Here is a 12,489-nt window from a genome sequence, read left to right as displayed (position 1 = left end):
ATATTCGCGGTTAGAGTTACATATATACAAGTTGCAAATTCCCTCAAGATTACATTTTAAGAAGAGTTGAGGATTGGACAAATATATGTTACATATTTCCTGGGTGTTTCACTGGCTTTGCATGAAGGTATATCCATTTCCAGGGCTGCTTAGTTACACACAAAAAAATAGAAAATTGTAAACCAAAGAGAGAAAGAGAGAATCTCTCCAAAGGGCAGGGAGATGCGGAGTGTAGACGTTCCAAGCAGCGCAGTACCAGTGCAAACAGCAGACGCGAGAAAGAATTACGAATAATTCATCCTGCCCCCTCCTACGCCGAGGGTTGATTGGCTGCGGAGATCCGGTTGCTTCTACCTGTGCTTTGTGTCTGATCGGTTCCTGACTGGCTCCTGCTGCAGACGAGCAGCTGCTCTTGAGGTGCAGAGTCGGGTAGCAACAGCAGCAGGGACCACGTGGTACAAAGTTTCCACTGGCGGATTTTGCAACAACAGAGATTAGTGCATCAACAAAGCCACGTGCTTGAGTCGGGGGCGGGCGGAGCAGCTCACATTTCCGGCAACAAAGGCAGCTGATATAAATGCAGCTTGGGGGAGCAGTCGGGCAGAAAATCAGATCTCAGCAGAGCGGAGAGATATCCCCGAGAGGGCGAGAGCCAGGCCGGGCCGAGGAGCGCGCAGCATCCCCCTCACACTCACCTCTCATCAGCATCCCTGAAGATGCCGTTCTTAGGGCAGGACTGGAGGTCCCCGGGGCAGAACTGGGTGAAAACCGATGACGGGTGGAAACGCTTTTTGGAAGAGAAAGTCAACTACATCAATGACCTCGGCAGGTGAGTGAGAGGAGGCTAGACGCACTAAAGTCCTTCCTCAGACGGACTCTGCACCGAGGCGGATCTTTCGCAGACGGTTCTGCTTCCAGGCGCTTTATAGTGTCTGTACGATCCGAAAACAAAAATATCCTTGTATTAACATGTAAGTTTGAGCCCTCGCTTGGTCTCATGTTAGGTGAGCGTGGGTAATACGAGCCTGTGTGGATTTGTCTGTGCATGCTGGTACTTGTGGTTCCACTTCTGGGGTATTGTACATGCTGCAGTGGGCCAAGACTGGGAGAGTGAGTTACACTTGACACACAAGAACGAGACAGTGGCTCGGCAGCAACAGAGCACTCCGTTTACAGTTGGATAATGCAAGTGCCGTCGGGGTTGGTTTAGGCCTGTCATAGGTGGATTGCCCGTCGGTGCCATCTTACATCGCCACTGTCCAGAGAGACATCGGGGCCTGCAGGAGACGGGCTGTTCCAGGTTGTACTCAGAGCGGAGCCCACAGACATACAGTCGGTCTGCTCCTGCGTTTTGACCAGGAAATGACGATGTCAACTTTCCAAGTCCTTCTTTCCCTGCCCTCTGTTATTCATGTTTGCCTTTTCCGCTGCTGTGCACCGGGTGTCAGGGGCGGGCTGGCCCATAGGACAACCTGGCAGCGCAGAAGAGCTGGTCTGATGGTGGTGTGAGCTAGTTTTGTGTTTGTGTGACTGTTTCATGGTCTGATCGTTTGTATTTTACTGTTAATTTCCCTGATATCACCACAGACATTGACAGAAGCAACCACACATGCATGCTGTCTCCTATACCAAAACGTCAACACAGCGTGTCTTTACAAGTTCAGAACTGCCCCGAGTTGAAGAACGGGGGCAACTTTTTATTTAGCTTTCTGATTTGCTAATAGACCCTTTTATTTTAGATCCCAGGTCTATTTTCTATCCCAGGCCGAAGGTACCTGCAGGGCATTCACCCATACCTCCCAGTAGATGTCCATGTTTTCCGATGTACACCAGCACCAGAAATGTACACGCACGTTTGCTTTGTGTTCTTAGTTCCCTTCACGGGTGCTCTCTGTACAGCCCTCCCCCCCCCCCCCTGCATTGATGCCGCGTTGGCGAGCCTCGTTGTCTGCTCTGACGCATTTGTTATTTCTGTCTTCCCTCGTGCCCCTTGCATGTCTGATCGAACACCGAGATATCGGAGCCACAATGATGTATTCACAGATTTTTATCGCAAGCCAACCTGAAAACGACCTCTTTTGTTATAAATATGTCCGTCTGGGAGAGTGTCCATATATCATACGCGCGTGCAGAGCGCCCAGCTGGGCTGGAGAGGTTAATCCGCTCCTCAGCTCTCGCGTTCTGTTGATCCCCAGAAAGCTGCTTTGCGAGGGCGGGGGGCGGGCGGGCATAAACAGTGACTCAGCCGCTGGCGGGAGCTGGGCCGTTGCTGTGCGCGCGGAGGAGGGGGCGCGCGCAGACGCTCTGTCACAGGCATGTGATGTGCAGCTTCCCCCTTCCCTGCAGGATGTGGGCTGGTGGCTAAATTGTCAGCTGCGATGCGAGGGCACCTGAGTTATGATTCCTGCTTCCACATTTTAACCATGTAACCATGTGATCCTGGGCGAATTGCTTCAGATCCGTGCTCTTGGCGGCCAGTGGGACACCGTCTTACAAACCAGGCCTCGTGAAATGAGCTATATAAAAACGAAACCTTTACCTAACTTTGTGCAAGCAAAGAAAGGCCACCAAGACATAATGTTACAGAAGACGTCACATCACCAAGGACACACAGTCAGCACCAGTGGTGGACTGTTATCAATCATTGTTTTCAGATGTGTTACCTCAGCACCCCCAGAGTGCATCATGATGATAAACCGAAACCAAGGACAGGGGCACTTAGTCCGAGGTGAACTCATATTGTAAACAAGAACCTATTTAAACTTGTTTTGGTGAGTTATGCAAGCTTGCTCCCTCCTTACCCACAATGCTTTGAAGATTGTTACTAATCTGCTGGAAAACTATTTGAAACTCTCCAGGGGTTGTGCCAACTCCTCCTCAGGGTGACCTTGTATTATTACTGTGTCTTGTTCTCCTGATCGATATCTGCTTAGTCTCGGTACTGAGGTTGTCAGTATGAAGGATTAGAGAAAAGACACCTCAATGCAGATGCTTCTGTTCTAAATCATTTTGTACTTGGTGTTTGCAGAGGACGTGTTTCACCCTTTAGAATGCCTTGGAGAGGGGGGGGGGAGGTTCTCAAGGCTCTTTTAGAGTTCTGTAGGACCTAATATCTCCTAATTATTCAGATATATTAATTATTCAGTTATATTAAGTTATATAACTTGTGTGCACCACAAGCAGTAATAAGTCAAAGGGGCGATTATGTTTTTAGTTTTGACCTTATATATATATTTTTTTAGTATTAGCTGCTTTGCCAGACTATTGTTTTCACTCAAAAATACATAATATACATAGACGGGGCTTTTGGTCAACAGGCTTCGTCCATTGGCCTGTTTTGCTTTCACCCACCACAGCATGGGGCAGTGGTTGAGCCCACTAACTATTGGCTCCTTTCACTTTGAGAGACAGCACAAAGCCTGTGCACGTTGTTCTCATCTGCATAAAAACAGTTCATTAGACTTAAGTGACAACGCTGGTTCAAAGTGTGCTTTTTTGTTTTTGTTGATTTTTTTTAATTTTTGTATTTTAACAAGCTGAGATCCTTAGTCAAGTCATAGCGCCAAGACACCCACGGGTATACGCTGCGCTTTATAAATTTTTAAAATAAATAAAAATAAATTAAATACCGAATATGTATTTTGCTTCCACTTCAACTGCCTAGTTGGTTGGGGATTTATTTCTATCTGCTTTTTAAGTTGCTGTAAACAAGTGTTTAAATATATTGTAGCTGTCTGTGATTTGAGTGCTTGGTTAGTTTGTTATTCTTGTCTCGGCCCCAAATAATAATTCTATAAAAGATCAGGTCGCAGTATTGTTTCTTTGGTTTTTATTTGTGTGGCATATACTTGCAATGAAAAAAATTAAAAGCACTGACAGCACAAGGCCACACTTATTGGCTTTGATAGTGCTTGTTTTTGTTGGCAGAGGTTAAGATGCCACAGATGCTTACATCATGGGCTAGATCTACAGGCCCATTCACACATGCACTGAAGCTCCTCCCTTGTGAAATGGAGTTGGTGACTGTTAGTCCCTTCTCTGGAGCTGTCGTGTAACACAGCCCATCCGCCTGAACTGACACCAGCATCCTTGATTACGCGCACTCACTAGTGTGTCTCAGAATGTGAGCACTATTGTGAATGTCAATGCAGCTTGGACCAGGGATGTCTTTAAACAGCTCCACTCATTTCACTATTGCACTATTGCATGTCGCAGTACACACATGTACTTCTAGTGTACTTTTGTAATTAACAGCCCAACAAGTCACCTTCCAAAAGGTTCTGATGCAAATATGTCTCGTATAGCATCTTATTTCTTGACCGTAAGTCAAATGTGTCATATTTCTTTATACCTGTGGTCTGGTAGAACAATTGTTCATCAAAAGGCAAACCTAGGATGGTAGGGTATTTTTTTTCTACATTTGAGCGCAGCTTTTCCCCGGGGAAAAAATTGAATTGTGCTGATGTAAAATTTTGCATGATTTACGCATGCATGGTTTCCACTGTATGGAAAATCTGCATGAGTAATTTTTAATTGAATTGCAAAATTGCTTCAAATTTAGGACTGTAGTAGAATCCAGTATTGAGCCTTCCATTCATTGGGAATCCAATGCGAGCAGGAAATCTATACCATATGTAGGAGTAAACATAAGGGAGTAGACGTCTGTGTTTTAGTGGCAGACTTTTGTGAAACTGTGAGTTTGTGTATACTGGGACTACAAGATGGCCGAGGACCCAAGGAGAGCACTTCTGCACGGGTAGAGAAACTCCAAGTTTCTGATCAGTGGTAGGATTTGCAGAAGAACCTGGCAAGTCACATGTCTGCAATGTCCAGGTCAGCCTTTGTGGCAGGATCATGTGGTTAAGAACAGTGCTGAATGCCACACAGAGCTGATGCTCAGATTGCAGGCGTGGTCTGACTGTGAGGGTGTTGGGCCGAGTTCGGCGGGCCAGTAAGTGTCGTCCCTTGGGAAGCTGTTCCCAAAAATCAGCCCTTCTATCTTGTCTGTGTTTAGCCTCTGGCATTCGGTCTTCATCCAGTTGGTGGCATTCGTCGTGGCATTATAGAAGATGGTTCTAGTGATGGGGGGTCCTGCGTGAGCGAGAGGATAAGCTGGGTGTCATCTGCATATGTTGAAGTCATGGGTTCTGACGATGTCAGCCAGGGGTGTCATGTAGGTGTTGAACTGGGTCCGGTCTGAGAGACAAACCTTGAGGGACCCAGCAGATGATGCTTTTGGGCTCAGAGTCAGAGGTGAATTGCAGTAGCCGGATATTCAGGGTAGGTCCTGTGAAGGATGCGATCCATAGCGCTTCATACACCACTTCTGCCATTTCTAAACACTGCACATAACTGCTGTTTACGTAGTCGCCCTGCTGCTGAAAATGTGTGAAAAGCACTGAATGCCCACAAATGCAGAAATAGTTTGCAGCATGTGTGCCTGTTGTGGCCTTAGTATCCTTTTATACAGACCACTAGAAACAATGTAACGAGCATCGGGGAATGGGTGGGAGTGCTTCTGCCAGTGCCACCTGGTCAGAACCTGATCAGAACGCATACCTAGAACATCTCGTCTGCAGTTGAAAGCCTGAAATGGCCTACTGGGACACTTCGAGTCAGCCAACAGTGCTACAAGGTTCAAGTGATAAAGGCTTCAATTGTCTTGTGCTGCAGATAATTAGGAAGCCATATTGTGACTGCTATATTGTTTCTGTCACCATCACTTTGTTACTTCCCAAGGTGGTATGACATTGTAGGCAAGTATCAAAAGGAGTGATGGAACACTACAGATGCCCGCTGACCATGACTGTGCCAACCCACCAAATGTTTTTCAGCGAGATCTGACCCTAGGCACTAGACAGAAGTTAAGGATGTTCGGGATAGGAGTCTGGCTAGAACCGACGGCTGGCCTACCATGGGTTATCTGCTTACTCCTTGAGCTGCAATACCGCCCCCACAGGAGAATGGAAATGCTGCAGAGAGTTAAACTGCCTGGTTAGATTTCACCTGCACAGCGCTTGCGCGATACTTGCGAAATCGCCTATGAATTAAAAAAAAAAATCTTAAAACTGTTTTGGAGCCCACTCATTGGCGGGCTCCCATGTCACTCTAGTTTCCTTGCTTTTCATTTGTCACAGCCTCCTCCTCACCTCAGCTTTCTCCTGGGGCTTCCCAATTTGTTCCTGCCGTGAAGCATGGAGCAAGCACAGCTTTGTGTCTGCAGCCAGTGTCCTTTAACTTGCTGCAGGCTCCTGCAAGTAATTACAAAAAAAATCGATTTGCATGTGTCTACAGTCCCTCTTCTTCAACACTCCCGCTCTCTGTTGTGCACTTTGACAAAGTCGATAGATTTGACATAGGTGAAACCAGTTGGCTTTGCCAATGCTTGTTTTTGAAGAGTTGACAAAATGGTGCCCGATAATGTACTCCTTAAAGACCAGCAGATCCTGTGAAAGACACTACTTGGGTTAAAGTGTAGGACATATCGTACTGTACTCTGTGCTAGCGATGGCGCGTTGTCCAGAGGACAGAGGCGATGTTCTTCCTTGAAGCAAAGATAAATAAAGGCATGGAAACAAACTGTGGCAGTAAAAGCCTCCTGCAGCAGCCAAGTGATAGGTACTGTTAAGACTCCCTTTCCAGGAATACTCCCGCCCTCCCTCCCCTACGCCCCCACTCTTCTTGCCCCCACCATCCGAATTATGGTGTAAAAGATATCTAGTCTTCTCATGTTAAATCTAAACCTTTCTGCTCATCTGCTGCATGCAAACTATTTGCAGGTACCGAGAGTGGTTTACTGTTGCTGGTTGCAGTCAACCAGTATTTAAAGCTTCAGTGGTTGTCGCCAGTTAGTGCCAAGTATTTTGCTTCCAGCCGCTTCCCCCTTCATACTATTGCTTTGCAAGGCTGCCTCTCCCGGAGCCACGTGCCTCATCTTGATGGATAGATACTGTTGCACCAGCCTCTTCAGCATGTTGGGGTCTTCTCAAACCGGCACATGCAAAGCGATGACGTGTGCAACAACTGGATGGCCTCTCCTCCAGGCCGGTGATGCCTACAGGGTAATGGCTGTGAGTGGATGGTTTATCATCTAGGCCGGTGATGACTACAGAGGTAATGGCTGAGCGGATGGGTGCTCCTCCAGGCTGAGGATGGCCAGAGCGGTGATGCCTATGGGTGGCTGTCCTGCCCTGTAGAAGGGTGATGGCTACAGCAACTGAGGACTCTACTTCCCCTAGGCGCTATTGCAGCAGAATGAAACAACTAGATTTTTGGAGATTTCTGAAAATATAAATGTTGTGTTCCATTGCAAGGTATGTTAACGTATGCGATTCCACTTTGCTTAGACGAAAGAAGGATTTTTGCCTTACAAAATATCTAAAGTCTCTAATTGATGCCTACATGTGGGCACAGCTTTTGTTCAACTTGAATAGAAATGCAACAAAGAGGAATAGAAGGTGCTTGTCCCCATTGCAAAATTACAAGCCAGTTCTAGTTTTGGAGTAGTTACAAAGTTAATTTTTCACTTTTGAGAAGTCTGTGTGGGTTTTCATTTATGAAAATTGATCAGTTTTTATCCCGGAATAGGTTGTACAAGTAATATCATTTGTGTAGCTACCTTAACACTGCACTGCATTCTCTTCTTTGTCATTTGCAGTTACTGCAAGAAGGATGAATTCAATAAGGAGAACCTTTTCAACAGCAACAACTATGACGTGGGGGCTAAGAAGAGGAAGAAGGACTTATTAAATAACAAAGCGAAGATTCAACGTAAGGCTTGTTTCCACAAGGTGTTTTATCTGGTTGCTTTGGGGTCACTTGTGGCAAGCTTATCGCATATGTGCGCTATTAACAAAGACCACATCCGTGGAAGACTTCTGTCTGGTAGGACCCTAGAGCTTTTTATATTAGGAAAGTACTAAAGCAAGATTCAGGGAAAGATCTCTGAGCAGAACATAAGAGCGCGTTTAACTGGGGGCCATAGTGGCATGCTTATTGTTTATGTACATTATTCACAAAAGCAAGATTTGACATAAGATCTTTGATTAGCAGGAGACATATACGTTTATTAGGGGCCTTTTTGACATGTTTTGTTGTTTTACCTACAATATTACCAGAAGCGAGATTTTACCTTCGCGTACTAACAACGCAGTCGTTGTAATGACCGCATTGTGAAAGCACGCAATGTAACACATCGCATTGCCGGGTACCATATTCTCACTTTATAGCACTGCAGACCATGTAGGTGACCAATCCTCTTCCTGTATAAACAGCATCCAAAGATGACCAAATATCAGATCCGTCCTTCAGCGAGTCAAACTGCGACCATGGGGGACTTCTTCCCTTGTTGGAGTGCAGAAGGGTAGTCCTGATGGTTTTGTGGATGGCTGGAAAGACCTTGTTGAATGGTCATGTAAGGTGTTTAGTGGCTGACCGCTATTCATTTAGTTAGTAATCGTTGTCTGAATGAAGGCTCTAGAGCTAAAATTGAGCATCAGCTAGGGTCAATGAGGTTGACTATGAAATGCATTCAGCAGTGTGAATCCTTTTGAGCTTCCTTGACATCTGTTTGCCCAAAACAAGACTCACTTGCTAGAGTAGCTCACATGGCCTGCATTTAAATTGATGGGGTCTGTGTTGAAGGTCTTGAAGATAAGTATATTGTCACTTAAAGTGCTGATAGAAGCGCTTGGTGCAAACTGGTAATGACCGAAAACGTATTAAAATGTGTTTGAAAGGCCTCGGTGTAGAGATGTATTAGTGTCGCACCTATAGAGACGATCAATGATGGGCGGTGTTAATGATGCTGTGTAGGGTTTTTTCCCCTTTTTTGTTATACACGGTTGTGACAGTTCTGTTGATGATCTTTTATTGAGACATGCCAATGCAAGTCTGGTCAGCTGACCGATGAGTTGTTTGGGGCCTGCCTGCCTGTCTTTGCCTTGAATTGTTGTATCTCTGTGATCCTATGCTGGATTGATGCGCTACCATACCACTAGATCATGATTACAATCAAAGATCCTTTTAAAAAGGATATCTTGGACATGGTTCAAGGCTGACTTGACCAGACTTCAGTTCTGAGGCTTTGCCTTCAGGGTGCTGAAGCTAGACCTGGGTCACAGAGGCTAGGGCTCTTCAGTGGCTGCTGATGTTGCAATAGCCATCGCTCGCCGCGCTCCCTGAATGTGACCAGGAGTGGTTGGTGCGGAGATTTTGTGTGTTTCTGTGTTGCTGGCACCACCTGTAAGAACTAGTGTATTTTTCGTCTCAAGGTGCCCTAAGCGCAGTAACTGCATTACCTAAAACATTCACTTCATGGGGCAATTAACGTCCACTTACAATGTGCAATCTTACATTTGATCCTGTCTATATCGCGCCGAGTAGACAATGTCTCCATTTATAGCTCCTGAAATAATATTGCTCGGATAATGACTCCCATTGTTCTCCACAGATTTCCACCAAGAGAAATGGATCTATGTTCACAAGGGGAGCACAAAAGAAGTAAGTGTCCATCCAGTTCTTTTGCAAACGAACGGGGTGAATTGGTCCTTTATCCCCGTGCAGCTGCGCTTCGGGCTGAGACAAAGGGCGCATCACCTCAGCGGCTCTCCAGCGGGACCGCTCAGCACAGTGGAGCATCATCTCCCCCCTCCCACCCCCACCCCAGCTCACATCTCTATAGCCGGACACACAGCATGCACGATTAAATACGTGAAAAACAATGATTTTGATGCAACAATAGTCACAGCACTTTCTGACCCTCCTAGAATCCACATTTTTACTATTAAATTAAAAAACACCCCCCCCCCTCTTCCATGCTATTTATGGGGGAGGGAATATTAGAAGTACATTTAAATAATAATAAAAAATAAAAAAAACATTCCCCGCAGTACTGTTTTTGCACCAGACAAGCATTGTGTTAGTGCATTAGTTAAGATAAGAGTTTGGTTACCATCTATCAGTATGCCGCGGTCACCATCTTTTTCAAGCAACAGCAACACAGGCAGGGCAATCGGTTACCCTCTTATGGCGTGGTCGCAGGCCCCCAAAACATTAGGAGGGCACCAACGCCCTATCTATTCAGTGTCTCCACTCCTGATGGATGTATTGTACCATCTCCCCTCGTTTTGCCTATATTTTGCCCTTCTCTTTGCCGCGTCCTTCCCCTCAGCTGCAAGCCTCCCTGAGGGGGGCGACAGGACAGGAAGGGGCCTACGACGCGCATGCAGTCTGTCCTGGAGTATATAACAAAATGTCACAGTGCTCCTTCATAAATATGTCCATGGTCTATGTTTACGCAAAACTAATTGATTCAAAAATGTCTCCGTATGTTGTGCTTTTCAAGCACTATACGCGCAACGCATTTAAACAGTACATGACCGTTTTATTAATATCAGTTATTAACCGAAAATAAAAACCCGTATCTGGTGTTTATAAGAGAATATGAATCCTATATCTTCTCCGCTGCCGGGGGTTTAGAGCCATACCCCCTCTTGGTATCGCCTGATCTCAACAGGGCCGGCCTTAGCTTTGCTACATAGATTGTGTTTTTGCTTGTACTGCCCACAGCCCATTTTAAAGCAAACCACTTGAGCTCCACAACAGGATTTTAGTTTGGACTGTGTTTCCTTACTCACAGTTCTGTTTCCTTTTCCCTTCTGCTCTTAGCGGCACGGCTACTGCACCCTGGGAGAGGCATTCAACCGGCTGGACTTCTCCAGTGCTATTTTGGATTCCAGACGGTTCAACTACGTGGTGCGGGTGAGTACCTGCTAGCTGGAGCGAGTTAGTACTTTTGATGGGCCAGGGGCACTGAGCTGGGGGTTCCCTCATTGATGCGATGGATGCTGCTCTTTTCTGGCCATGGGAGTCTAAATTACCAATGGGCAACCTGCTACACCCCTCCGCATTAAGATGGTGGTACCTAAAAATAATAATCGATTGAATGGGAAGTTAATGCGCATCTCTGGTGGTTCTGGCATCGTAGCATACTGCATCATATCGCATCATGCAAAGATTGCTGAACTTTATGCCATTATGCAGTTGGAAGGAGTTCCTTTAGATCTTCTAATATACCATTTTGATTGATCCAGGACTCTGCTGCTTTGCCCTTCCAATGGTTGAGACTTCAGATGACCCCCTGCCTTCCTTCCTAGTATCCAACCTGTTTGTCTGTGCATGAACGTAGCATTCCAGGTGCTAGGGCTTCATGCCTTATCAACACGTACAGTATTTTGACATTTATTGCTAAAGGGAAAGAAAGAAGCAGACAATTCCTTTAAGAAAGGTATGAGGAATTTATGGTCGGTGCCACATTTAAACAGCTGTGGGCTTCATGGTTGTACCCAGTGACCTCTTAGATTGGGGATTGCACTTCCATGAAGGGTTGCTTTTGGTGAAAAAGCAAGCATTGCATTACCTATTTAAATCTTTGTATTTAGGTTTTAAATGTGTACTAAGCACAAGTTCATCATGCTACATCATATAATTAACATTTAGTGTAAAGCCTGGCATAACCGTCGCCATTGGAAAAAGCAGCGGAACAATTACAGGTATATTAGCTGTTGCAGACATCACCAATTTGTGAATAAACCCACCATTTGCCCCACATTTCGGTATGTTTTTTTAAAGATCCCCTCTCGCTCCATACACTGTTTCTGCTGTTCTGGCACAATTGCCCGTGCCTCTAGTTAATTTCCCTATCGCGGGAGCCTCTTCAGCGGGCCAGTGTTCAGCTAGGTCTATTTTAGCTACAAGCAACCTTATTCCAACAAACCATTCGATTACTTTATTGATTTGGTCCCAGCAGCTGACAACCCTCCATCACAACTTTGAGATCATGTCCCTTCCTACACGTAGGGTCCCTACCCGATAGATGAGAGCGCACAGGTCAGCGACTGGCTCTGCACGGTGAAGCGGTAAAACTAACTTAGTCGCAGAGAAGAAAGGTTATCAATGGCCATTCACTATGTTTTGGAGTGTTCCTCCTGCCAAGCAACTGGGTTATTTGTAGGACGGTGGGTGGCAGGGTGTTGTGAGAGCACAGTAATAATAGCAACACGCGCACCTGTTTTTAGCACGTGATAAGTGGATCCAGGACAGTTTCCCAATGTTCATCATGCGATTTCCCACCGCTGCCTCTTCATCCTAAAGTACATTATTTTCCTGTTTTGGAGCCAAACATTTGGACAGTGCGCTGCTTGTAAAGAGGACAGTTCCACGCGGCAGCTCTAGGCCTTATGGTGAACTGTTCTCTGTTTACGTTGAGCCAGCAGCTTATGAGACCGAGCAGCTGCTTTGGAGTCCACCTCTGAAGTCAAGCTTGTCCTGGCAGGTGCTGTTGCTTGCAACACCTTCGACGCCAGTCATGCAATTCAAGACCACGGCCAAGGCAGGGTCATTGAGTCTGCTCTTGCATCACGCGCCGGCGGATCCAAGTAAAGTCACGTTCAGTACATTTGGTACTTCTGCCTAGAAGTGACTGTGGCT

The 12,489-nt window shown here is 46.0% G+C and overlaps 1 protein-coding gene across 1 annotated transcript in view; it reads left to right on the top strand.

Moving 5' to 3' along the window:
* Window positions 1-576: 576 nt before the first annotated feature.
* The window catches only part of FBXO32 (F-box protein 32), a 32,348-nt gene continuing 20,435 nt past the window's right edge, over window positions 577-12,489 (top strand). The window contains exons 1-4 of the mRNA XM_086966187.1: window positions 577-829; window positions 7,658-7,770; window positions 9,452-9,501; window positions 10,669-10,761. Coding sequence (XP_086822313.1) covers window positions 717-829; window positions 7,658-7,770; window positions 9,452-9,501; window positions 10,669-10,761 — 369 coding nt within the window. The 5' untranslated portion in view covers window positions 577-716. The remainder of the gene's footprint in view (window positions 830-7,657; window positions 7,771-9,451; window positions 9,502-10,668; window positions 10,762-12,489) is intronic.

Source organism: Lissotriton vulgaris, chromosome 4_1 (genome assembly GCF_964263255.1).
Source record: "Lissotriton vulgaris chromosome 4_1, aLisVul1.2, whole genome shotgun sequence".
Taxonomy (NCBI): domain Eukaryota; kingdom Metazoa; phylum Chordata; class Amphibia; order Caudata; family Salamandridae; genus Lissotriton; species Lissotriton vulgaris.
The sequence above is the reverse complement of the archived record's forward strand: the minus strand, read 5'-3'. Positions and strand labels throughout refer to the sequence as shown.